The sequence below is a fragment of the Saccopteryx leptura genome, chromosome 4 (genome assembly GCF_036850995.1).
Source record: "Saccopteryx leptura isolate mSacLep1 chromosome 4, mSacLep1_pri_phased_curated, whole genome shotgun sequence".
NCBI lineage: Eukaryota > Metazoa > Chordata > Mammalia > Chiroptera > Emballonuridae > Saccopteryx > Saccopteryx leptura.
Window position 1 is genome coordinate 53,849,264 of NC_089506.1, and position 27,735 is coordinate 53,876,998.

The window sequence follows — 27,735 nt, forward strand, 5'->3', positions numbered from 1 at the left end:
ACGTGGAGTCAGGGCCTTTGCCGGAAGGGAGGCCCCGGTTGGGGAAGTAGTCAAGAGCACAACCCTGGCCCTGGCTTTTGCACTGGCCCGCTGTCACTTTGGACCTGCCCTGTTACCTGCTTGGGCCTCTGAAGTGCCTGCTACAAAATGAGGACATTGGGTCAGAACATTTCTAAGGTCTGAAATGCCATTTATGACTCTGGTTAGCAGGGGTGGAGGTTTTTCAGGACACCGGGGAATCACTGAGTGAGTGATGTGATTCTTTGCTTACCTCCTTCTGGAGTCCATGTGTCAGGGGACGGGCGTAAGACAGCCACAGATAATTGAGGGCATTCCACAATTATTCTGGCCTGTAGATACAGAGACTGCATATGTAGTTACTTTAGGTTTTTGTCTCAGTTTCCTGTCTTATTAAATGGAGGAGGTATGGGATTATTGTTAAAACTATTGATAATGCCTGTAAAATGCAAACATACCAGATTTTTAGTAAATAGTAGCTGTTGTTAACTATCATAGCTCTTTTCTCTAAATATATGTATTTATTTGAACTGTTTATACATATATATAAATATAGAACTCTGAGACTTCTCCTCAGAGTTATCCCCCAAATTCTGGAGAGGAGGCAGAGAGACAGACTCTTACATGTGCCCTGACCAGGATCCAACCGGCAAGCCCACTAGGGGGTAATGCTCTGCCCATCTGGGGCCATTGCTCTGACGTAAGCAGACCCATTTTTTAGCACCTGAGGCAGAGGCCATGTAGCCATCCTCAGTGCCTGAGGTCAACTTGCTCCAATCAGTTGAGCCATGGCTGTGGGAGGAGAAGAAGCAGGTGGTGAGGGTGGGGAGAGAAGGGTGGAGAAATGGTCACTTCTCCTGTATGCCCTGTCTGGGAAGCCAAGCTGGGGCTTTTACACACCAGGCCGATGATCTACTGCTGAGCCAACCGGCCAGGGCCATGCTGAGCCAACCGGCCAGGGACATGCTGAGCCAACCGGCCAGGGCCATGCTGAGCCAACCGGCCAGGGCCAAGCTGAAAACGTTTCTGTAATAAAATAGGAAGATATGAAATCATCACATCTAGCAACCTTTATTGAGGCAGATGACAAAAACAGTGACTGTGTAGTGAGGTATAGAAAATGATTTAGGAAATAATAATCCCAGTAGGATCTGTTGGGGGGGTTCACAGTGGACTCTGAGGCCCTGGAGTCAGACTGCTCTGGGATTGTGTCTCAGTTTCTCTGCTATTTGTGTGTGATTTTGGCTAATTGTCAAACCATACAAAATCGTAGTTTCTTCATCTGTAAAGTGGAGAGAATACTATCAACCTCATGAAGTTGTCTGGAGGATGAAATTAGTAATGATCTTAAAGCGCCTAATTGTTAGGGAATATAACAAACACTCTGTAAATGTTAAAATATTTTAAAAAGTTAACTCTTAATTATAAGAGCAGCTAGTTTGGGGTTAAATCATATCCATAAAATGTGGCATGTTATAAAGAAGGTATCTAAGTATATAACTTCTTTTATTTGAGTTGATATTTATGTAGGTGCTCTACACATAGTATGCATCACATGAATCAACAAGGAATATGTTAACGTCATTACAGGTAATGTATTGCGACATTTGTCTGTATACAGTCTTTTATCACTTGAAGACTTTTTAAAACTTCTGGGTAATACATATTCAAAGGTATAACATTGATAAATTCTAGCTTAATATTTTCCCACCTTGATTACTTGCCTTTACAGACCCCTCTGGGGCGCCCATAAGCTCATAGCTTCTTCTCATATTTCCCACATTCCTGCCAGTTTGGACATTTCCTTTTCAAATTGGTTTAATAATTGGAATAATCTGGCCTCAGGCACTGAAAATAGCTTGGTTGGTCCGAACAGAACACATCAGCCTCAGGCACTAAAAATAGCTTGGCTAATTTACGAATAGGCCCCAGACAGGGGTTGCTGGCTGGATCCCAGTTGGGGTGCATGTGGGAGTCTGTCTCACTGTCTCCCTTCCTATCACTAAAAAAAAATTAGAATAATCATTGTTACATCTTTGTTTATTCATCTCTCAATTGGGATAACTATATCACTTGCCTCTGACATAATAGGAAATAAAGAATCATGAGCACAAAAGGAGTATGTGAGGGTAATTTAAATATGGAGACTAAATTGATTGATACTTCTGTATCTGGACATAGAGACCTTCAAGTCCTGAGTTACTTGAGTGTTGCTTTCATTTCAAATATATTTTCCAGTAACTACTGGGGACAGTATGTTGTGAGAGAAAGAGCAGAAGGCTATGAATTGAGGTGAGCTTGGTTCAGATTTTAACTATTCCATTTAACAGCTGACAGTTCTCAGACCAGTTATGCGATCTCAGTCTCAGTTTCCTCATCTGTGAGATGGGTCTAATCCAGTTGTCCCTCAGGATCTGTGGGGCATTGGTTCTAGAACCCCTTTTGGATATCAAAATCCACAGATGCTCAAGTCCTTTGTATAAAATGGTGTAGAGCAATGCATACAGTTGACCCTCCGCATCCATGGTTCCCAGTCATGTTTGGAAAACTCTGTTTTCCATCTAGGATTGGTTCGACCTGCAGATACGAAACCCACAGATACAGAGGCTGCCTGTACTTACTGTGCAGCTTGTTGCGAGGGTTAGAGATAATCAATAGAAAGCATCCAGAAACTGTGGTTTGGCAGGTAGATCTTACCATCCCCGAGCTGACTAGTAGAGAGAGAAGCTGCCATATAAATTATGAAGTGCATATAAATTATGCATATAATTTATGCATAATCTGTGCATATAAATTATGAAGCAGGATAAGATGGGTCCTTCATGAGAAATACAAACAAAGTATTAAGAACCCAGTTGAAGGAGAGATGGCTTTCTCTCTAGGGCAAGTCAGGGATGGTTTCATGGATGACATTGTTTGAGCTGGGCCTGGAAAGATGGGTAGGTTCTTGTCAGGGCCTGATTGGAAGGGCAGTTCCAAGTGGAGGAGAAGCTGTGAACAAGGGCTCAGTGGACTCCTGCTTGTGACCCTGGACCAGCCCTCCATTGCCAGGCCCTCCCTTCTGCCCTCAGAACTGTTCCAGCTGTCTGCTCAGTATTTCTCCTGTGATTCCCTACCATCACTAAAAGGCACTTGAGATGTTTCTGACCCTGTGACATCAAACCAGCATAGCCATTTCCTGGTTTTCCTCTGGTTTGCGTATCTGATTTTCAAGTGAGAGCCAATGTAGGTGAAATAATTGGATAAATGTAACTTAGAGATAATGTAAGAATACCTTCCTGCCATTGGGAGGAATTGTAAGATATGCTCAACTCAGTCTTTTCCCTCTAACCCAGTGATGTTCAAACTTTCTCATCACATGGTACACATAAACTAATCACTAAATTCTGTAGCACACCCAAAAATATATTTTTTGCCAATCTGACAAAATAAGTGTAGTTTTTATCCATTCACATTAGATGGTTGCTGCTATTGGCTGTTGTCATTTTTCTATTTATTTATTTATTTACAATGTAAGGGAAAAGAGGTCAGTGCCTTTGGCTAAATAGTTAGGTATTGCATGTTTTAAAAATTCTTACGGCACACTGGTTGAAAATCGCTGCTCTAGCCAAATCAGACAATCATGGTTTGGAAATTAGTCTGACTTGGGTGTTCCTCCAAATCCTTTGAAATGTTTTTTCCCATCTGAAGCTTGTCTATAAATAGTTTGCAGAGTCAACAAACACACTCCAGGGCCTTCTACCAGACTTGGAGAGAGCCCATTTCTTATTTCCTAACTGGTAAATGAAAGGGTGGGTTTTAAATGCCCTCACTAGAAAAAGGCTAAGATTGCTGTGCTGCAACATGTTGTTATTTTGACAAGGAAAGCAAGACTGCGAAATCAAGGCATAAAAATTAAGGACACTCTGCGAGGATTGTCAACAGGGAAACAGAGGCCAGGAAAACTGTGTATTTCCAGAAGGCTGGGAACCTACATTCTTAAAATGGCTCATTGTTGTTGTTTCTATGAAAATCAAAAGCAAGAGATGGTAGTAATTTCTTAGCTCAACAAAGAGATAATATGAGTCTGACCAGGCAGTGGTGCAGTGAATAGAGTGTTGGACGGGACACAGAGGGCCCAGGTTCGAAACCCCAAGGTCGCCAGCTTGAGCTTGGGCTCACTGGCTTGAGCGTGGGATCATAGACATGACCCCATGGTCGCTGGCTTGAGCTCAAAGGTTGCTGGCTTGAAGCCCAAGTTCTCTGGCTTGAGCCCAAGGTCACTGGTTTGAGCAAGGGGTCACTCTCTCTGCTGTAGCCTCCCAGTCAAGGCACATATGAGAAAGCAATCAATGAACAACTAAGGAGCTACAATGAAGAATTGATTCTTCTCATCTCTGTCCCTTCCTGTCTGTCTCTCTCTCTGTCTCTGTCCCCAAAAAACAAAAAAGAAATAATATGAAATCATAATGAATTTTTATGACAGAGCCATTGCTGTCTTTCATTTGATGAACTCCAGGCGAGCTTTGAGCATACAGGGAACTGTGTGTGTGCTTGTGTGTCTTTGTGGGCTGTCCGGGAATGAGTTAATGGTGAACTCTTTCTCTCTTCTTTTGGTGGAGTGCTTTGCAGATTGTGACTCACACTGAATCAGCATGTGAATGAGGTCCCGCTGTTGATCTGATCAGGAAATAAGTGTCAGTCACCAATAGCAAAAATTCATTCAAGTCTTTTTTGCATTTGTAGAAGGTGTTCATACACTTACTCTTTTTTTTTTTTTTTTTTTTTTTTTTGTACTCTGAAGCTGGAAACGGGGAGAGACAGTCAGACAGACTCCCGCATGCGCCTGACCGGGATCCACCCGGCACGCCCACCAGGGGCGATGCTCTGCCCACCAGGGGGCGATGCTCTGCCCCTCCGGGGCGTTGCTCTGCCGCGACCAGAGCCACTCCAGCGCCTGGGGCAGAGGCCAAGGAGCCATCCCCAGCGCCCGGGCCATTTTTGCTCCAATGGAGCCTCGGCTGCGGGAGGGGAAGAGAGAGACAGAGAGGAAGGAGGGGGTGGGGGTGGAGAAGCAAATGGGCACCTCTCCTATGTGCCCCGGCCAGGAATTGAACCCGGGTCCCCCGCACCGCCTGGCCGTCGCTCTACCACTGAGCCAACCGGCCAGGGCCCACTTACTCTTGATTCTCACAGCATCCTTGAGTTGACTAATTCTTGTTTCTGCAGCACATTTTGTATGAGAGGGAAATGAGGCTCGGAGAGATAAAGAATTTGTTTTATCAGGAAGATCCCAATGTGTCACTTGCTCTCTCCCCCAACTTTGCCAGAGTAGAGACAAAGAAATTGAGGCTGCCTCTGCAGAAAGGAATCGCTGTGTAGCCTAGGGTGAAGCTGGAGAGGTTAGTAGAGAACCAATAAACTGCCCTCCAGACTCGACTTGTTTGCGCCAGGATCTATCTAGTGATAATTATAGGTAATCTCATTAAAATGTCTAATATAATGTGTAATTTAAATCTAACTGTTATCCTCTCATTTTGGGGGTGTTCTTTCATCTTCACTTCTAGGTACTGCGATTTATCCATTTATTTCTTAAATACTACTCAAATATAACTTTAGATAGATCCAAGACTCTCAAATAAAAACTTTTTGTTTCTTAGCTTTGAGTTTTTCCAGGCTTGCATGAAACAAGCCTATACTTAATCCAAATGATCTGCTTAGTGTCCACTTTGCTTTTTCCTGCCCAGATTGCCCTTTCTGCTTTTATTGCTTGTACAGACCTTGTCACTCTATCACTGTGCCTTGAATATCACTGTGAAGACATGGGTCAGGTGTCATTCTTTCTCTGGAAGTGGAAAGCTGAGACCAAGATCAGCAAACTGGCTAGTTAAGACATTATTCTATTCCATTGCATTCCATTCCATTAATTTATTTTAGAGAGACAGAGAGAGGAAGGGAAAGAAAGAGAGGGAGAGAAGCATTCGTTATTCCACTTGCTTGTGCATTCATTGTTGCTTCCCGTATGTATACTGACCAGGGATCAAACCCACAACCTTGGTGTTTTGGGACAATGCTCTAACTGACTGAGCTAACTAGCCAGGGCTGACATACTTATTTCTTGGTAAAATAAGTCCTGTGTCTTTATAAGCCATGTATGTGCCACCAGCTGTCACATTGTACCTTCAGCACAGACCTTCAGACTCGCAACTCGTTATCACGAATAGGTATTTCAGCTTGCCCATAACCGAAATCTTCTTGACTTTTTATCCCCTACACCTACATTCATTTTCTTCCACTCAGTAAATGGTGACCCAGTTCTTCCCCCTTTTCTTGCCAAAAACAGTGCAATCCTCTTCTTCAACACTTCTTTTGCAGCCCACACCCATTCCATCAGCATATCCTACAGGCTCTACATTTGAAGTTTGTTCAGAATGTGACAACTTCTCTTCATTTCTGCTGTTCCCACTTTGGTCCCTGCCACCGTCATCTCTTACCCAGATTATTGTGATAGCCTCATAACTTGTATTCTACCTTTCCCTGCCCCTTCACCAGTAGTCTGTTTGCCACAAAGAGGCAGGAGTGATTTTTTTGAAAAACCTAACCCGGATCATGTTAGTCCTCCCTCATGCCCCCTCCTCACTTCACTCAGGGAACAACCATGGCCCCTCCTGCTTCTGTCTCTGCCCCCCTTCTTTACTCGCTCTGCTCCTGGCCTCTCTGCTAGTTTCTGATCCTTGGATGTGCATCTGCCCCATGGCCCTTGCACTCACTCACTTCTCCACGTGGAGCACATCTTATCTAGATCCGTCAGGCTCTTTCTGCCCTCCGACGGGTATCTTGCTGCTTAAATGCCCTCTAATCAGAGCCCTTCCCAACCCCCACAGACGATGGGCTTTCACTCCTTCACTCTGTGTCTGTCTGAGCTGAACGTCCTTTCTCCTCTTAGCGCTTGTTACTTGTACTCATGTTAATTATTCATGCTGTCCGTCTCCTACTGTGCTGAATTCATTGAGCCCACAGCAATGCCTGGCATATAGTCAGTGTTCAAAAAATATCTGTTAAAATGGTTAAGAGTCTTTTTGAAAGGTTCAAGGGTACAATTTAGTCACTGTGAAATATATCTATCGCTGTTGATCAGATTCACGTATGAAGAGCAAATGCTAACAGCTTTGGGTGACAGTGGGAGAATACATTGTAAGTCCTCTGCTTGTTTTCCCCCACATTTCTTTATAGGACCTGCAGCTTTTGGAGGATGGAGATCTAACTGTGATAGGAGATCGAGGAACCACGCTGAGTGGGGGGCAGAAAGCCCGGGTTAACCTCGCCAGGTAAATCGCAGTTTGGTTGTCATTCCACCTGGGCCTCGTATGCGGCTCCATGCAGACCCCGCGTGGAGTATTTGGTTGGCTCTTGGAACAAGCATCGTCTGAATTCCTGAACACTGTCATGATTCAGAGATGGGATCCTGGGAACCTGGAGCATCCTTCTGATACGTTGTTCCGTTTTCCAGAGCAGTGTATGAGGACGCAGACATCTACCTTCTGGACGATCCCCTCAGTGCAGTCGATGTAGAAGTCGGCAAGCACTTGTTCCACCTGTGAGTTTGCTCATGTTTTATGTTGTTTCTGCTTCCCAAACACCTTGTGGCGTGAAGCCTTTGTGCCTAAGAATGAGCTTGTTCTATGTTGATGTCCCTCTTTCCTTCGCCTTCGCTCCACAGAAGATCCCTTTTAGAGAAATTTTGCACAAATAGGAGATGCTTACAGTGGGTGGAGGCGAGTGGAGTACATGCTTTAGGGAGTTAAGAAATACTTGGCAAATTTTGCAAATTGTTGCCCGACATGCACACAGACACCCTTGCAGTTGATAGCCGAGACCCTATGGACGGATCTGGACCCCAGAACAAGAAAGATACTATACAGATTTTAAAACTGCAGGTGGGATTCAGTAATCTGGTACTTGATTGCCAGTCCTTTTCCTTCATCGCTGTTTTTGGGCACGCTAGAAGCGACATTTTCAGAACCAACACTGATCTTCCGTGGACAAACCTTGTTCATTTATGCTTATTATTCTGTAGGTTGGAAATACTTTGTAAAGTCTAGAATTTAGGAATGATTTGTTCTGTAGCAGAGTATGGTTTCAATCATGTAATTTTGCTCCATGAGTTAATACTCACAAATGTAGGGTTAATTTGAATGTAAAAAATAGGAGTCTAGAATCTGGATTCACTTCTGCCTCTCACTTTGTGTTTCTGGAATTTGTTTTCCTTGGCTTTTGCTTAGCTGCTGAGCCACTGAGCAAGAACAGTCTGAATCCCTTTTCTGTGTATACCGTAGGCTAACGTGCTGGCTGACGTTGCCTGCAGTTTGGGCTGGCCTTTTTGAAAGTGTCATGAACTTGCTCTGGCTAGAACAGCATCCACCTCTGCCCCACAGTTACCATGCTGCTTTTTACCCTGTGGAAGCCCATGAGCCCTTTCATTTGCGCTTACTGAAGCCCTACTTTGTGCACTGAGATAGAGGCTCTTACAAATGTTATTGCATAAACATCTTACTTTACGAAGGAGGACAGTAAGCCAGAGAAGGTACGGACCCAAATGGGGCAGAAGAAGGAGATCAAGATGTTTAGATCTCATTCTGGCCCCTAAGGTATTTGTCTCTATGTGGGGTTTGCCAAGACAAGTGCATGGGAAAAGTTCACCCTCAGGGCTTGAAGGGCTTTGATAAAGGATAGCAAATGCTTAAAAGGAAGTAGAAGCAGACAGCGTAGGTTGGAAAGCTCACTGTGGACGGTGCTTGGAGGGACTGCAGGCTGGGAAGGTTGTGTGGAGACTGAGAATAGGATTCAGTTCCTTTTGCTACAGGGAGCAGTAGAAGCAAAGGTGTAGACCAGTGGTAGTCAACCTGGTCGCTACCGCCCACTAGTGGGCGTTCCAGCTTTCATGGTGGGCAGTAGCGGAGCAACCAAAGTATAAATAAAAAGATAGATTTAACTATAGTAAGTTGTTTTATAAAGATTTATTCTGCCAAACTTAGCGAAAATCCAACATAAAGTACTTGGTAAGTAATTATTATTATATGCTTTAACTTTCTGTAACTCTGCTTTATAAATTTTATAAAGTAAAGTTACTTCCCTACTTTATAAACTACCATTACTATGGAACCGGTGGGCGGTTAGAAAATTTTACTACTATCAGAGATACAAAAGTGGGCAGTAGGTATAAAAAGGTTGACTCCCCCTGGTGTAGAGGCAGGAAGAAGCAAGGCGTGTGAAGAGAACAGCAGCGTGCTCTCCTGCACTGGAGGGTGCAGGTTTATAGCGGAGGGAACGCTATTTGGAAATTCTCACTCCAAGGTCCTGTATTAGTTTATTAGGGCTGTGTCATTCAGGATGCTTTAACAATGCCTTAGACTGGGTGGCTTATAAATGACAGAAATTTATTTCTCTCCATTCTGGGGGCTAGGACATATAAGATCAAGGCAGATTTGCTGTCTGGTGACAGCCTGCTCACTGTTGCATTTCTTTGCTCTGTCCTCACATGGTTGAAAGGGAAAGGCAGCTCTCTCAGTCTCCCCTATAAGGACACTAATCCCACTCTTGAGGGATCCATCTTCATGACCTAATCACCTCCCAAAGGTCCACCTCCAAATGCCAACACAATAGGGATTAGGTTCTAATGCATGCATTTTTGGAGGGCACAAACATTCCGTCTGTAGCAGGCTGCCATAACAACGTATCCCAGACTGGGGGGCTTAAACAATAGGAACTTACTTTCTCGTAGTTCAGGAGGCTGGAAGTCCAAGATCAAGGTATCTGCAGGTTTCATTTCTCCCGAGGCCTCTCTCCTAAGCTTACAGATGGCCATCTTCCCGCTCTGTCCTCATGTGATCTTTCCACTGTCTCCCACCCCCCATCTCTCTTCGTATGCCCCAATCTGTTTCTCTTCTCAGAAAGCCAGTCAGATCGGATTAGGGCCCACCCTCATTTTAACCTAATCATCACTTTAAAGGCCCTATCACCAAATTCTAAGGTAGCAGGGGTCAGGGGGTCAGCGTGAGCATTTGAGGGTAGGGGTGGGAGTGGAGAGCCACAACCATTCACCACAGGTCCTAAGTAGTGAGGTAAAGCGCTTTGAGCAGAATCAGCAGTGTGAGGGCAAGACAGGGTGTGACAGCTCTGAGCCTGGACAGAAGCATGGGTCGCTGTGCGGGTCCCCTCCCATTTCTCCACCGGAGTGTGCATGTAAACTGCTTACACACTGGAGTGATGAAGAGTTCCGGAGACGAATGGCAGTGACGATTAAAGTGGTAGATTTCATTTTATGTAAATTTTATCACACTAAAGAAAAGTACATAGTGCGTTTGGTTTTTCAGAATGTAGAGAGCAGGGCCAGCTGACCTTGGGCAAGGCCTCCAGCTGTCTGGTCTGACCTCTCTCTCCCACGCCATCCTGATCGTGAGGATGAGGTTTTCCCCTAGGCAGAGAAGTGCTCTGGGGCTTGTACTGTGTTCAGTGATAGGCACTGGTGCCAACACAGAGATTCCCCGAGCCCCTTCTTCAGTGGCCTTACTGCTCAGCCTCCCTGTTTCCAGGACTCCACCTTGAGCTCCCACATGGCTGTCACCCTGACTCGTATTGTCTGCACAAGTTCTCCATCGTTTTGAGAACAATTTCTGCTGGCCTTTGCGTTCATGTCACTAGGAGGAAAGAGGAGGGGTTTTAATTGCTAAATATCAGTATGCTTATCACAAAAGCTCTCCCCAGTTCTTCAAACACAGGTGTTTATAAAGTCCTCTTGCACCTTTTGGGTTTAATGACTTTGGATATACACTTGATAGAAGCAAGCTTGTTAAAATTGTTGTTTGCTAATCAGAATCACGTTCTTTAGGGAAACTTAGGGCCGGGAGCACGGATGCAATTTAGAAAATCACTCAGCAGCAACTGAGAATGTTCTCAATGAGTTAGAAAATTGGATTGAACAATATGCTATGAAGGATGGCAGTTTGTGTTGACGCTTAGTAATGTGAACTGTTTTGTATTAAAAGTGAATGAATTACGTTTTTACTTGCCATTAACAGTTTACTTCAGTCATGAATATATAGCCATGTTTATTAAGGTTTGGAGTTTTACAACTATATGTTGTAAACAGTAAGTGGATTCCATCATACAGAAGGTTAGGGACCCACCCTTAGGTGAACAGATGTCAGTCAAATCTGTTTATAGCCACGGTTCCCTGCTGCCTTTTAGAAAGCCCCATGTCGCCAGATCCCCACCCCCTGAATAATGAGTTCTCCGGGTCTGTCCTGGTTAGACCTCCCTCCCCTGCTCCGCGCACCTGCCTGCTTCAGGCGGGCCCTCACCGGCCCCTTCAGCTTCAGGATGCAGCTCAGTGTCCCGAAATGGCGAACGAGCTTCTTCGCGTTCGGTCTCTACTCGCCTTTCCAGCATTCCTCGCACAACCTCGGTGCATACATATCCAGGCCACGCTGGCTTTCGTGGCGTGCCCTGAATGAAGGTAGCCCTTGCTCTCCTCTGTCTGGCTGCACAGGTACTTTCCCTCTGTCCAGGAGCCGGGGGACAGTGTGCCAGGGCAAAGAAGAAAGATGAAGGACACTGCCATGGCCTTTCTTCCGGCCCCTCCCGTTCCTCCAGGGGGATTGTGTGCTTCCTGTCCTCCCATGGCCCGAATGGGCTGGGCTTGACCATGCGCCTCCCCCCCCAGCCCCCACTGACCTGGGAAGGCATGCGGGCGCCTTAGTGCAGCACGTTTCTGTGCTAGGTCACTGCACCTGCTGTTCCTTCTTCCACAGTATTTCCCCAGGGATTCTCAAGGCTCAGCTGTTACCTCCAACTAAGATAGTCACCCTCACCGTGCTTTTTCTTCATAGCACACATCAAAGCCCTGTAGTCCGTTTTCTATATTCATTTATTGTCTCCCTCTATGTGGTTCAGAGTAATGTCTGTTTTCCCTGACCAGAGCCTGGCTTCTTAACAGATGTTAGTTGATTGATTGAATGAAGGTTGTGACTCTGTCTTTCTTATTTGTATCACCTCCACCACGGTATGTGATACCGCTTTACACAGCCCTTACATAGGATAAGAGTTAAGTGACTTGTTGCTGAATCATTTTCTTATTGACTGACTCGGAAGTTTTTATTTATTTTTTAACATAAAACATAATTTAGGAAAACTTTAAAGCCATCAACTGAAAATATCATTGTAATGATTTACCTCATTGATGATGGAATATTAGGAAGAAAAAATTTTTAAAGTTTTGAGTTGACCCATCTGGGACATGGTAACCCATCAAATTTGATAAACATCTGCCTTCAGAGATTAATGGCAGGTAATTTTGAATTAAGGTGAAATGATTCCATTAAAACCTTTAGTATTAAGCTTGATAAAGAGCCCAATGAAGACATGTCACAAAGGGTAAAAGTAATTCTTTTTGGACTTAAAGAATGGAGTGATGGCCCTGGCCAGTTGGCTCAGCGGTAGAGCGTCGGCCTGGCGTGCGGGGGACCCGGGCTCGATTCCCGGTAAGGGCACATAGGAGAAGCGCCCATTTGCTTCTCCATCCCCCCCCTTCCTCTCTGTCTCTCTCTTCCCCTCCCGCAGCTGAGGCTCCATTGGAGCAAAGATGGCCCGGGCGCTGGGGATGGCTCCTTGGCCTCTGCCCCAGGCGCTAGAGTGGCTCTGGTTGCGGCAGAGAGACGCCCCGGAGGGGCAGAGCATCGCCCCCTGGTGGGCAGAGCGTCGCCCCTGGTGGGCGTGCCGGGTGGATCCTGGTCGGGCGCATGTGGGAGTCTGTCTGACTGTCTCTCCTTGTTTCCAGCTTCAGAAAAAAAAAAAAACACACAAAAAAACAACAACAAAAAACACACACACAAAAAAACAAAGAACGGAGTGATGGTGGCCATGGCCTGCTGGCTCAGTGGTAGAGCGTTGGCCTGGTGTGTGGAAGTCCTGGGATCGATTCCTGGCCAGGGCACACAAGAGAAGCACCCATCTGCTTCTCCACCCGTCCCCCTCTTTATCTTTCTCTTCCCCTCCTGCAGCCAAGGCTCCATTGGAGCAAAGTTGGCCCGGGTGCTGAGGATGGCTCCATGGCCTCTGCCTCAGGCGCTAGAATGGCTCCGGTTGCCATGGAGCAGTGCCCCAGATGGGCAGAACATTGCCCCCTGGTGGGCATGCTGGGTGGATCCCGGTCGGGTGCATGTGGGAGTCTGTCTCTCTGCCTTCCCGTTTCTCATTTTAGGAAAAAGAAAATGGAGTTATAGTATATACATCTACATCCTGGGATCTTGCTCCTGGCCATAGGTCCAGCCTCAAAAGTGATCTCTTGGGACTTTTCTGTCCTGACTGCAAAGAAAATAGCCACTTATAGAACTAACATTTACTAAGTGGATTAGCACTTTTATTTTTCAGAACATGTGTATGAGTTGACATTAGCCTTATTTTGAGATGAAGAAACTGAGGTTCAGAGAGTTAGAAGCTTGCCTGAGATTGCTGAATTAGTAGGAGGTAGAGCAAGGCGGGAATTTGAACTCTGGAACTGTTGATTTAACCTGCCTCAGCAGGTTGAGTTGTGGCCATGTTCTTAAGATTTGCATAGTGTGTGACTCAGGTGACCGGAGTGTGTGCCCGGCCCCCTGCCCGTGGTCCCTGGGGCCTGATACCAGCTCCTTGCTTACCTCAGAGGGGCTGCAGACCTCGTAGGTTGCAGCTGGGATTGAGTTTCTAGGGGAATCTACATTTAAATGTAGGAACATGTTGAGGGTTTAAAAACAAACTCCAAGGCTGAATTCTGAGGTGGGTCTTCACTAAGAACTGGCATGTTCTTTGAGCTGCTGTGTGATTTCCACTGTGATTTGGGCCATTAGGTTCTGTTATTTCATTTCCGTATCTGGCAGCTGTTCAGTCCTAGCACAAGAAGACGTGCTTCTCAGATGCGCCTGGGAAGGTGGTAGGGGCTGGTCGAGGCTGCACTGGCGCTTATTTTCTGTCTAGTAACATTTAGGAAGAAGTGTCTAAAAAATGCACTCTGGCAAAGGTAACTGAGAATCTGAGACTTGTTTCTTTTGCTTAATATGTACACCATGCATCATAAATAATCACCTAGAAAACTGTCTAAGAAACAGTGTACATATTTTTATATGATATGGCTTTTTTTATTCCTACACAATGATAACAATAGTTAGTATTTCAGTTAAGTCAGGGTTTGGAATCTTATTGCTCAACTGTTTTTTAATGTGAAATATTTGTTGCACTGGGTTTTTTATTTGTTTGTTTGTTTTTTACGAGACAGAGAGAGTCAGAGAGAGGGATAGATAGGGACAGACACACAGGAATGGAGAGAGATGAGAAGCATCAATCATCAGTTTTTCGTTGTGACACCTTAGTTGTTCATTGATTGCTTTCTCATATGTGCCTTGACCGTGGGCCTTCAGCAGACCAAGTAACCCCTTGCTGGAGCCGGTGACCTTGGGTCCAAGCTGGTGAGCTTTGCTCAAACCAGATGAACCCCCGCTCAAGCTGGCGACCTCGGGGTCTCGAACCTGGGTCCTCTGCATCCCAGTCTAACGCTCTATCCACTGCACCACCACTTGGTCAGGCTGTTTGTTGCACTGCGTTTTAGGGGGCTAGGAAACACTTAGCAGTAGCTACCTCTCCTGCACTAGACTGCTTTCTAGAATTTCTTTGTGGGGCTAGACTCAAGTTTGCTGCTGGTGAATTTGAGGCCTGAGTTAGCTTTATTGACATATGTTTGTATTTAATTTGTATTTATATTAGTTTTTAAACTACAACTTTCTGACTATTATGTTATCTTTGTCTTCTTGTGTTTTCAAAATGTACGTTTTTCAATTTGGAGCCCCCCATTAACATGTTTTTGCACACTGTGTCTCTTCCATTTGTAGGTGTATTTGTCAAACCTTGCACGAGAAGATCACAATCTTAGTGACTCACCAGTTGCAGTACCTAAAAGCTGCGAGTCAGATTCTGATACTGAAAGATGTAAGTAATTCTAGAAGTCTGTGGAGCTTGCTAGCTCTCAGGCCTGTTGAAGCCACGGCCTCCCAGCAGGTCACTCACTGTCTTTGCATTTGTGGTGAGTTCGCTCTTCCTCCCTTTCCATCTCTTTCTTCTCAGAGTTGCCGTGTCCATGCCTCTGAGGATGAATCCAAAGACACATAGAAATGTCACTATCACATCCTAAGCCATACACCCTAAAATATATAAAATTGCTCCTTTGGTTATTAAATTATAACTGTTATAGTGAAATTGTTAAGGATAATGATGCTATTTTTTTTAGAACTTTTTGTTTCCCTCTTCCACAATTTAAGTCAAAGTATGTTATTTGGAAATTAGAGAGATGAAGACATGTTTGTATCCATTTGATAGTTAAATGCAGTTTCCCTAAAGCATGCCTTGCATTAATAACAGAAGCGTGGTTGGCTAGCCAAGCACCCCCTGGTGAGAGACACCCACACTCCTGGGGTCGTCGGTTGCTAGTCTCACAGCACAGGGCTTTTTGCATGCCTGACACATGAGAACCTGGGCAGCTGTAAGCTGGGTCCGTCCCCACCATTGTGGGGTATCTATCCTTATGGGGGTAAAGGTGGTGAAAACATTAGAGGACGGGGGCTGATATCATGACTTCCACCCCAAGGAGGTGACGTCTCATGGGACCTGAGTGCTTGAAGGTGCTCACCATGTTGTTACCTGGGGGATGGCACCTGAGGCAGGGGGTCCAGTGGCAGGGTCCTAAGGAAGGAACTGACCTGGAAGGAACAGCAGGAAGGCCAGAGTGAGCAGGGAGGTGGGCGGAGAGCAGTGGGCAGCAGGTCCGGAAGTGTGATGGAAACCATTGGCCGTCCGGAGCAGTGGAGTGTGTGGTCTGCTGATGACCTTCAGAGACGCCTCTTGATGTTCCCTGGAGGGACACCAGCAGAAACAATTTGAAATCTTAGTGCAGTTCAGAAGACCAGGAGGATGGGCTTAAGCTAGTGCTGTGTCAGTTGCTAGGGCTGCCACAACAAAGGACCACAAACCGGGTGGCTTAAATCAGAAACTTCATCTCACTCTTCTAGAGGCAACAGTTCCAAGTGAAGCTGTGGGCCGGGCCATGCTGTCACTGAGAGTTCCAGGGAGGGTCCTTCTCTGCCTCTTCCAGCTTCTGGCGCTTTGCGGCCCAGCCTTGGCGTTCCCTGGCTTGCAGATGCAGCACTTTAGTCTCTGCTTCCAGTGTCACACAGTGTTGTCCCTGTGTCTGTCTGAGTCTCTTCTTTCTCTTCTCTTAATAAGGACATCAGTCATACTGGATTTAGGATGCACCCTACTCTGGTGTGACCTCATCTTAACTTCATTACATCTACAAAGACCCTATTTGCAAATGTGAGGTCACATTCACCTGTGTCATGTTCAGGAATTGAACACATCTTTTGGGGGCCACCACTCAATCCACAACAGCCAGCATGCTTGGTGGGGTGGACATTAGTGAGAATTTTTTAGGGCTCAATGGTTGACACATCGTTCGTTGGCTTGTTGGCCTTTGTGCCTCAGTACCTCCATCATTATCCTTGTCTGTTCCAGCAGATCCTTGGGATTTATGCCCTAAGAAAGATGATAAAAAGCCAGTTCCATGTGTTGATTCTTCATTCCTCCAGGGACGAGGAGCTCAGATTCCTCAGACTTGAGAACAATTAAGGTCATGTGCAGAGGGGTGAAACCAGTGTAGCCTCTAACTCCAGGGTTGGCAGCATTGTGAGAACACAGTAAACCTGTTGAGCTAGTCCCTAGATATTTGGGGGGGGGGTCCCCTTATTGCTTCTTTTGAGGACATCACCCCCAACATTAATACTGTCAAATCATTTGTCCACTGGTGAGCACCCTGGACGAGCTGGGTTCATCCTCCTGTTCACGTGGCTCCTGTCTCACAGCAGAGAGGGGTTGGGGGCCCTCTCGTCCCCTCTGGGAGTCGTCAGTGCTTGGCTGCTGAGTAGAATTGTTGTCTCTGTAGCGCTAGCTGTTTCCTTGTGCATCTCACAGAAATAAGTAGAAAGGGATAATTTCATTAAATAGGATGTATGAATTCTGCCTCCCAGGTGGAATGAGACACAGTATATCACGAAAAATTTCTAAGTCTGCAATATCAAATGGTTCCCGAAAGCTTCCCTGGGCTTTTCTCAGTGGAGCCCCGGGGGAATGGGATGAAAGGTGTACGGGGAGGGCTGGGCCATTTCCCTCCTGACCTGCCTCCTTAACCAGCGATCCCTTCTGTGATTCGTTTTGCGTCCTTGGGATTTTGCCTAATATTTTTTTTTTTACCACTGACTGAATCAGTTCAGTCTTGTCCCACAGGGTGAGAAAAAAAGTGAAAACATCTGCACATTATTTTATATATAATGTTGTAAGGATGGGAAACTATGTAATGAGGTGTCACAAGTATTCAGAAACTATTATTTGCTCAGCTGTAGCCTAAGCAGTTGCCTGATTTGGAGAAGCCGAGGTGGCTGCTCGGGCCAGGTCTCCAGTTTCATTCTCTCCGACTGAGTGCATTGACTCTGGCTTCGGGTTTGATTTTCTTGTGCAAGCTCCTAAGGCGTTAGAGCCACCCCAGTCTAATGGTCTCCTTGCTTAATTACTTTAACACGGGGAATATTGAACTTCGTTGGGAACTTCTTGAGTATTGTGGGTGCAGTTATAGAGTACAGACCGTGAAGATACAGCTCGTGGGTTCTATGTCCAGGGCTGATTCCCACAGTTCTTGTCAGTCGATGCACACAGTACTGTAAGAGTGGTCAGCAAAGATCTGGTGAGTAACTTCCACCCATGCCGAAGTGCTTGTGCCCACCTACATCTTAATTTTTTTCCCCCCTGAAATATCCTCCCCAGTTGACTCTGTTTTTTTAAATTCTGCTCTTTACATGAGACTTACTTCAATCCGTGCTAACAAGACTACTGATACTTCCACCCACACCTGTGCTTTTGGCTTCTTTAAGTGACCGTGGTAGTTATGTCAGTGACTGCCTTTTTAAACATATAATTACCCATTTCTTTTTTTTTTTTTTTTTTTTTTTACAGAGAGAGTCAGAGAGAGGGATAGACAGGGACAGACAGACAGGAACGGAAAGATGAGAAGCATTAATCATTAGTTTTTCGTTGCAACACCTTAGTTGGTCATTGATTGCTTTCTCATATGTGCCTTGACTGTGGGGCTACAGCAGACCGAGTAACCCCTTGCTCAAGCCAGTGACCTTGGGTCCAAGCTGGTGAGCTTTTGCTCAAACCAGATGAGCCCGTGCTCAAGCTGGCGACCTCGGGGTCTTGAACCTGGGTCCTCGGCATCCCAGTCCAACGCTCTATCCACTGTGCTACTGCCTGGTCAGGCAATTACTCATTTCTTTTTTATCGTCCAGCACCTAATACTGGGTTTAACAGAGAACAGAATGCTCAGTTTTGTATTGAGTTGAATTGAACTAGGTTTGTCAATGAGAATTCCAGCCCTAAGGATAATTTTCTTACAAAAATTATAATTTAAGACCAGTTAACTCTTCTGGATTAGTATTACATTAGATTAATATTTCCAATGCAAATGTATTTCTCTCACATCCTTTATTATTATTATTTTTCAGGGTAAAACGGTGAAACAGGGGACTTACACCGAGTTTGTGAAATCCGGGGTAGACTTTGGTTCCCTTTTAAAGACGGAGAGTGAGGAAGCTGACCAAGCTTCCATCTCAGGAAGTCCCAAGCTGCGGCATCGGACCTTCTCGGAGTCCTCGGTGTGGTCTCAGCAGTCTTCTAGACCCTCTTTGAAAGATGCTGCTCTAGAGGGCAATGCTGTGAGTTTCTCACCTTGCAAAATGCCCTGGTGTTGTCTGTTCTTAGTGGTCTCAGAGGTCTTCATTCTGCTCTGCTCATAACATCTTCATTTGCTCTTAGTAGATTCTAAGGTTCCAAGGCCTTAATCCTTGGGATTTGTACTTTTAAAACAGAATGAAGGGAGCAAGTGTGATTGGGGTTGTCCTTTGGGTGTGGGATAGAGAATCTTGTGGGCATCGGTGGTGAATGTACTGCGGTAACTTCCTAGGTATATGCAGCTCACAATGATTGATATTAGAGCTCTTGACTTTATCACAGGTAAATCCTACTTTCGGTGGTGGCCCCAGGCTTCCCTTTTGTACCCAAAGGTCTGTGATAGGCCAGAAGTAGCATGTGCAAAGGACCTGGCACATGGTAGACGCTTGAGAGTTAGTTCCCATCTTCCTTTCTTACCCTGTAAGACTGAGAACCACATCTTATTCCTCTTTGAAACCCTAGCGCCCAGCACAACCAAGACATCTTTGGCCCATTTGGATATATAATAAATTCTAAGTCCTCCAGACAGAAGCACAGAAATGCACTAGCTCTCTCTTAAAAGTATACACAGGTATTCTTCAGTATTCTAACCCTGCTATCAAATACAGGAGCCTGGAGAATTCAGGTAGTCAGATTAGTCTCCTATAGTTGAAACTCGGGACTCACTCTTTAAAATTCAGGAACCACGGTAGAGCGTCGGCCTAGCGTGCGGAGGACCCGGGTTCGATTCTTGGCCAGGGCACACAGGAGAAGCGCCCATTTGCTTCTCCACCCCTCCACCGCGCTTTCCTCTTTGTCTCTTTCTTCCCCTCCCGCAGCCAAGGCTCCATTGGAGCAAAGATGGCCCGGGCGCTGGGGATGGCTCTGTGGCCTCTGCCTCAGGCGCTAGAGTGGCTCTGGTCGCAACATGGCGACGCCCAGGATGGGCAGAGCATCGCCCCTGGTGGGCATGCCGAGTGGAACCCGGTCGGGCGCATGCGGGAGTCTGTCTGACTGTCTCTCCCTGTTTCCAGCTTCAGAAAAATGAAAAAAAAAAAAAAAATTCAGGAACCAAATTGATCCAGATCATATGCTCTCCCTTGTTATTCAAATGCTCATTACTCCATCCTGCTATTCAAACTAAGTTTACTGTATTAGGCTAATATTTTGAGCTCCTACTATGTTTTATGTTTCCATTATTGAGTGACACAAAGAGCCGAGAGTGATATATTGGCTCCATATTATTTTGCGTATTATTTTGGAACACGCTTCTGCATTTATACTTGAATTGGGTATGTGCTGGAAATCAGATGTTCTCCTTTAAGCAAAGCCATGCAATACTGACAACCCTGTGCAAGTGATGCTTCCTTATTTCTAAAGATTCCTGGAAGTGGGATGGCTGGGGCCCAGGGTAAATGCTCAGAATTCCCACACCTGCCTCCGCGGGAGATGTGCTCTTTTGCCCTGCTCAGAGTATGAAAGGTGTGTGTTTTCCCACAGCTTTGCCAACAGAGTGCACTGTTGAACTTGTGAAATTTGGGGGCTCCTTAAGGTTTTGTCTCTTACTGCCTTTTTCCTTCCCAGATTGAGAATATGCAGGTGACACTACCCGAGGAGAGCCGCTCTGAAGGGAAAGTGGCCCTTAAGGTCTATAAGAACTACTTCACAGCGGGTGCCCACTGGTCCCTCATCATTTTCCTTATTCTACTAAACATCCTGGCTCAGGTAACGAGGGACTTCTGTTTTGTGTTGTACCCTCAGCTCGATCTTTCCAGTGTTAATTTATATTTATACTGTATTTATTTATACTACATTCCTGTATTTTGCATTCTATTTGGATTTACATTGAAACGTACTATGTGTGGGGAGCAAAGTAAGTGATGTTTACTGGTGTTGTGTGTACATTACAGGGAACTTCTGGCTGGGGTGGGGGAGACGTCTTTTAAAAGATTTGGACATATAATCTGCGCTTATTTGCCCTGTTATTATCTGGCATGTTGGACTTAGCATCACCTTGCCCTGAGCCGGAAGGGCCATCTCCATTTCCTGGAGCCTTTCGGTTATCGGTGTGAGTGAGGGCGAGTTTTTGAGTGGGTAGAGAACGTTAGCGTCTGATGTTGTGTCTGTTTCCTTCCTCTAGGTTGCCTATGTCCTTCAGGACTGGTGGCTTTCACACTGGTGAGTCGTTTCCGGTCTGGCCACAAAGTGCTGTAACATCGACAGCAAGCTCCCTGTCCCAGTCAGGGGGGGCAGTGGCGTTTGCTCTGCCTCCTCTTCTAATCCTCACTGAGTTTCCCCTGAAGAAAAATGAAAGCTCTTGGTGGTGGAGTGTGACCCTCCCGCGGTCTCTACCCATGTCTGATTCTCAGTGTCTTCATGGATAGTTTTGAGAACTCAGAGGCATGATTCAAATGGAATTTTTATATGATAGACGTATACAGGACTCTGTGAGCTAGGCATCATCGTCCAGCATAAAATGTATCTCCCAAGTTGAGGATAAGTGGTTTTTAAAAATTTTTTTGTGTGTATTTATCTAGATTTCATCTACAGTTTAATATTTTTTCTTCCCTGTTCCACAGGGCAAATAAACAGAGTGCCCTGAATGGCACTGTAAATGGAAAAGGAAATGTAACTGAGAAGCTCAATCTTAACTGGTACTTAGGAATTTATTCAGGTAAAGTGTAATCATTTGGTCTATTATACCGGAGTCTGAGGTGCTTACAGTGAGCCTGTGTGAGTAACGAGGCTTCCAGGAGTAATTCAGTAATGTCTTAACAGATTAAGTCTCTGAGTCGCATTTACTCTGTGAATTAATTAGAATAATTATTTTTAAAATCTGCTAGAAGAAAGAGGTTCAATGAAGACTCTTAATTTGCTCTGTACTGGATTTTGGAAGTTAAACCGGGATTGAGCATTTAGAAAACCAGCCACTGGAAATATGTGGCTATTGTCTATTCTAATAGGTTGCTTTCGCTAAATCTTATATTATTCTATGGATGGGCAAGGGGATTAGAAACGGATCCCCACCCTCTGGTTCGGATTGTTCCAATTCTGTGTGAATAAACCCTGGCTTTTGTTGAACTTGGATGAAATCCTCTGGCAGCAAGTCCCCCCAAAGAAAAGCATTTTCCCCTCGCAGGGATGCAAAGCTCCCGTCCATACTGCTCATCTCTTGGGCTTCGCTAATTACTGAAGAGGGAAGCTAAGCAGGGGGAAATCCAGTGTCTGGGAATTAGGCTGCCTTCTCTTTCTTACCTTGAGATCACAATGTTATCGCCTTCCCAACTGTGTGAGTAATTGAACATCTGGCTTGCCAGCCTACGATGAACACAGTGCTCTGTTTTCACAGGAGCGCTTAGAGTATATGTAGCATTACATACTTTTTAAAGGAAATTCCTCATCTTAAAATTTTAAATATCCCCACGGGAAACACTCATACAAGCTTTCCTCTAAAGATAGAGTGAGTTATGTCTGTAAGAACCCGCCCATTGAAATCGGGTACTTATTTGTTGATCACCTGCTAAGAAACCCAAATCCATTCACTGTTTACCTTCCAAATTGTTGGACAGTGGGCACCCTGAAAGAGAGGGAAGACTCATGTCATCTCTGCACGTGGGCTGATGACATGGAGGGCAGGCTAAGGAAAACACCTGTTGATGGAATTTCGGAGTTTCATCCTAAAAAAGAGTGATGTGTCATCTGAAGGGCGGGGTTACTTAATGAGATATTTATTACAGAAGTTATCTCCACTCTATGTAGCACGGTGAGTTCAAGAGATGTTAGGAGTACTATTTTAAGTTTTATGAACATCATAGGTATTTATTTTTGTCATTAATAAAATATATAATTTAAGTGATTATGTTCATTTAAAAATGCTTTATTTCTGTAAAACAGTGAGCGATTAGTTTCTCATTTAAATTAATTATGTTAAAACATGAATTGTGTTTTTTTTTCAGTTCAGTTATTTAAGAGATTTACTACTTTCAACTTAATTTGATATTTTCATATTCTTTAAAACTCCTTGGAAAGTTGTTTGTATTTTGTTTGTTTTTTTAACAAGGAAATGGCCATTACTTCTCTTCCCTGTTACTGTCACATGCTGATATCAGAACGTACCATAGTTTTAGAGCATGAGGCATATATATAGTAAGATTTGAAATATGGAGAAGGGAATATCAACTACTTTTTATAATTGTCTTCTGAGTTTTTAATAGAACTTGTAATTGAATTAGGAAAGACTAGAATGAAATTATAGTTTACACCTGATTTTCCCGCATATAGTGTCTTATTTGAGCGAAAAATTAATTATTTTATATTCTTTATAAATGTATCTTGAGAAGACATTAAACTCTTCATAGACTCCAGATCCTTTTTGGAATAAAACATGTAATGTCTTTAGAAACTGACTGACATGCTTCAGCATTGTTGAAGGAAATGCAGAGATCCTGTGCTGAGTGATGTTTCTTTATTTCAGGTTTAACCATAGCTACCATCATTTTCGGCATAGCAAGATCTCTCTTGGTCTTCCACGTCCTTGTTAATTGTTCCCAAACTTTACACAACAAAATGTTTGGGTCCATTTTGAGAGCTCCAGTATTGTTCTTTGATAGAAATCCAATAGGTAAGTCAGATACCAAGTTTCTCAGTAAATGTATCTTATTAACACACATTTAGTGTCTGATTGCATTTCAGTATTTGAAAATGGAGGTATGCTTGGAATCAAATCACTATGCATGTTGATTCATTTTCTACAAAATACTTCACTGACAGAAGCTTTCCTGCCAGAGAAAATCTGAATAAAGGGGCATACATGCTTTTATTCCATTTTATGTGTGTGGAAAAATAAGTGAATGTTTACTTTGCAGAATGATTTAGGAATCCATTTGTTGTGGGGCATATGAAACACCATACATTCAATACAAACATATTTAAATGTAGTTGACTAGCCGCTTAAACATTGGCTGTATTGTGTAGTATTTAGCTGGGCAATCATTTTTTTCTTTTTTTTTCTGTAAGAGACCGAGAAAGAGACAGAGACAGAGAGAGGGACAGATAGGGACAGACAGGAAGGAAGAGAGATGAGAAGCATCAGTTCTTTGTTGTGGCACGTTAGTTGTTCATTGATTGCTTTCTCATATGTGCCTGACCAAGGGCTCCAGCTAAGCTAATGACCTCTTGCTCAAGCCAGCGACCTTGGGCTCAGTCTAGAAACCTTGGGCTTCAAGCCAGGGACCTTTGGGCTCAAGCCAGCGACCATGAGGTCATGTCTGTGATCCATGCTCAAGCTGGTGAGTGCACGCTCATGTCGGATGAGCCCGTGCTTAAGCCTGTGACCTTGGGGTTTCTAACCTGGGTTCTCTGTGTCCCAGGCCGATGCTCTATCCCATGCGCCACCGCCTGGTCAGGCAAGCTGGGCCATCCTTTAGGAAGGACATTCTTATAAGGAATCTTTACACGTGAGACAGGCTGTGTGTTTCTTTCTTTCATTGCCTATCCATTTCTAAACCAGAGCTCTTGCACATGGTCTATGAGGTTTACCTAAAATGGCAATGAAAATGTAAGATGGGTGAAATGCAAACATTCTCTTCAATAAGAGTTATTAACTCTGTAGTTCTAAAGGAGACTTTTGGTTACCAATTAGAGGCTTGGTCATACCTGCCAGGTGGGTTGTCAGTAGTACATTTCTCGATATGTGCGTGCCTGGTGGGTTCCAAGTGGTCAGTGCTTCAGTCCAGAGGCCTTTGACTTGTCTTATTTCTGAAGGTCGCCTTCTGACCTGGATTCCTATGAAGAGCTAGGTCATCGGCATATATCCCCACACTGTTCAGTTAGGTAGGCTTGTGGTAAGGCCCAGGGTGGCTCTGTGTTTGCAGGTAACAACGACAAAACCTTTAGAGGCAGGGAGGGGGATTGGAGGGAGCCCAGGAGTAGTCTTGGTTTGGCTATTGACTTGCCATGTGACCCAGGCCAGAGCACATAGATATTATTGGGCAGGCAAATCTCAAAGCAGGATATTGCCATGATTAAAAGTGTGGACTCTAGAGCCCACAGCTGTCTGGCTACAGTCCTGGTGCTAGTTCCTAAGTAATAGCTGGTTATAGTTATATTAATACTTATGTGCTAGTCACTTAATTTTTCTATGCCTGGGTTTTCTCATCTATGAAATAAGGATGTGGTTCACACCTACCTAATTAAGATGTTGTAGGCATTAAACAGGTTAACAACATTCACAGTGCTTGGAGCAGTGCTTAGGACGTGGCCCATGCCTGGTGAATCTTAACCATGACATCTCAGAACATCCTCACCTGGCAAATGGAAATGATTGCTGCTGTCCGCCCTGTTTCACAGGCTGTTGTGAGGACTAAGGAAGACTCTTGTGGAAAGCATCTTGTGTGTATTTAATAAGCAAATGTTGTTTAGTCCAGACAGTATGTGAAGCACAAGGAATTGTAAACCACAGAGGCCCACACAAATCTACCGTCTTATTATAGCTGTAGTTAGAACAGGGGTCCCCAAACTAAGGCCTGCGGGCCGTATGCAGCCCCCTGAGGCCATTTATCCGGCCCCACTGCACTTCCGGAAGGGGCACCTCTTTCATTGGTGATCAGTGAGAGGAGCATAGTTCCCATTGATATACTGGTCAGTTTGTTGATTTAAATTTACTTGTTCTTTATTTTAAATATTGTATTTGTTCCCATTTTGTTTTTTTTACTTTAAAATAAGATATGTGCAGTGTGCATAGGGATTTGTTCATAGTTGTTTTTTTTTATAGTCTGGCCCTACAACGGTCTGAGGGACAGGGAACTGGCCCCCTGTGTAAAAAGTTTGGGGACCCCTGAGTTAGAAGGTGATTGGAGGACTTATGTACTATTACAGCCGTAAAATTGCTCCACTTTGCCAGCTAATTTCAAAACTAGACATACAGATTGCAGCATTAAATGGGACTGAATTTCTGTTATCACAGCCTCTGACTGCTCATGACCGCATTTAACTGGTCTCTTCATGTTCAAGACTGTTGGCTTCTCGACGTATTGAGTTCCTTATTATTCAGGGATTTGGGACCAAGTCTAAATCTGTGAGGTTGCTAATCTCAGAGCAACACAGGAGTGCTTATCTCACCTCCCCCTCCTGTATCGATCGGCAGGACCTCTCCTTCAAGAAAATACTATAGAAGCCCAAATTAGTACTCCAAAGATACATGCCTAGTTTGCCCAAAATGTTTAGGGGCCATTAGTTATTTTAGTGGTAGAGTAAAAGATGCTTTTACTTTCAGTGGTAAAGTAAAAGATGGTTTTAATTAAAGAAATGTTGAGATTTTAAATTTGCATTCGGATGAAATTTTTGAATTTCTTACAATGGGAAGAATAAGCCAGAACTATGAATTAAGTCTCATGGTTTGCATCATTGATTCTATGTACTTTAATGGTTATATAATATTTAAAAAAAATTCCTCTCTAGAGTAGAGAAGTCGACATACTCGATTTTTGAGTTCCATTGAAATGTATACAGCGGCCAGCGTAACGTGGGCTCCAGGGCGTGTTCTCTGAGCAGCATCGAGATCAGGAAGCATATCTTTCTTTTCTTAATACTTTAGAGCACACTCTCGGGGCCACTCAGAAGTCAGTAAGGATCCTGATGACCTCCCCGATTTTAGAAAACTGAGAGGACAGCTAGACCTTTTGTCAGTGTATACAGATACTCCTCGACTTACAGGGTTTACATTCGGTAAACCCATGTAAGTTGAAACTCTCATAAGTGAAAAATGCATTTACTATAACTAACCTACTGAACACCAGAGCTTAGCCCAGCCGACCTTGAACGTGCTCAGAACACGTACGTTAGCCTACAGTGGGGCAGAATCATCTCACTGCCACTGCCCGGCACCTCGAGAGAGTCTTATACTGAGCATGAACATCAGTGATTTTCAACTACCCGTCCACGGCCTGGTGCCAGTCTACCGGAAATTTCGTGCCAGCCATGCAAGAGTTAACCAGTCTTATTTTGTACAAACCACTAATATATATTTCTAGTCTGGGAAAAGCTGAAAATTCAGTATTTGGAGTACGCTATACAGCTTTCACATCATTGTAAAGTTGAAAAAGAGTAAGTTGAAAAATCTTAAGTCCATCCATAAAGTTTGAGACTGTGTGTAGTTTCGGAAGCTAGACTTGGATGGTGACGGGAGCAGAAACTGGAAACTCCGTCGGATCTGCCGGAGCCACAGCCCAGCTTGGATTTGAGGACTTGCCAGAGATCCCTTTTGTACCCACCTCCCGTCCCACTTTTGCGGGAGCATTCTCAGCGACCCTGACCTGGATTGTGGCAATGTCTGTTACACTCATTCCTGGGAACTCCCAGATATGTCGTCTCCCTTCTAGTATTTCCTCCCCCAGTCCTCACATTTTGTTCATCAGTGGGAGATGCTTTGCATATATGTGAGAACCAGACCTTCAGGGCAGGGTCCTGAAACACTGCTGCCCTGCCCACGTCCCCATTTCTCTTGCTAGGATTTAGGGAGAAGGGCAAGGGAAGCTGGGAAAGTGCGAACTTCTTCCCAATGGCGAAGTTTCTCTGTAGCTCATCCATTTCAGAGAGCTGATTGGTAAGAAGGTTCCATTGCTCCAGGCTACACTACAGGACTATGTTATTCTCCGTTTTGAACTCGGAGATGGTTGCGTGAAATTTAGTTGTCTATATAACGTGATACTTTGCCTACTGATCTTTCATAACCTGATAAATTAGTTATTTGGGGAAAACTGGAATCTACTAGTGTGTGGCTTCAGAATGGCAAAAGCTAGGTTTCTCTTCTTTTCACCTTCCTTGCTCTCACCCATCTCCAGTTTTTATTCTTCTCTTCCAAGATGTTTTTTTGGTAACGGTATCATGTGTGTCAGTTAA

The 27,735-nt window shown here is 44.5% G+C and overlaps 1 protein-coding gene across 1 annotated transcript in view; it reads left to right on the forward strand.

Annotated features, from left to right (window-relative positions):
- The window catches only part of ABCC4 (ATP binding cassette subfamily C member 4 (PEL blood group)), a 294,246-nt gene that overhangs the window by 116,772 nt on the left and 149,739 nt on the right, over positions 1-27,735 (forward strand). Inside the window, exons 12-19 of the mRNA XM_066380684.1 lie at positions 7,231-7,325; positions 7,508-7,594; positions 14,916-15,012; positions 18,633-18,842; positions 20,422-20,562; positions 20,978-21,015; positions 21,417-21,511; positions 23,312-23,458. Of these exons, the coding sequence (XP_066236781.1) occupies positions 7,231-7,325; positions 7,508-7,594; positions 14,916-15,012; positions 18,633-18,842; positions 20,422-20,562; positions 20,978-21,015; positions 21,417-21,511; positions 23,312-23,458 (910 nt within the window). The remainder of the gene's footprint in view (positions 1-7,230; positions 7,326-7,507; positions 7,595-14,915; positions 15,013-18,632; positions 18,843-20,421; positions 20,563-20,977; positions 21,016-21,416; positions 21,512-23,311; positions 23,459-27,735) is intronic.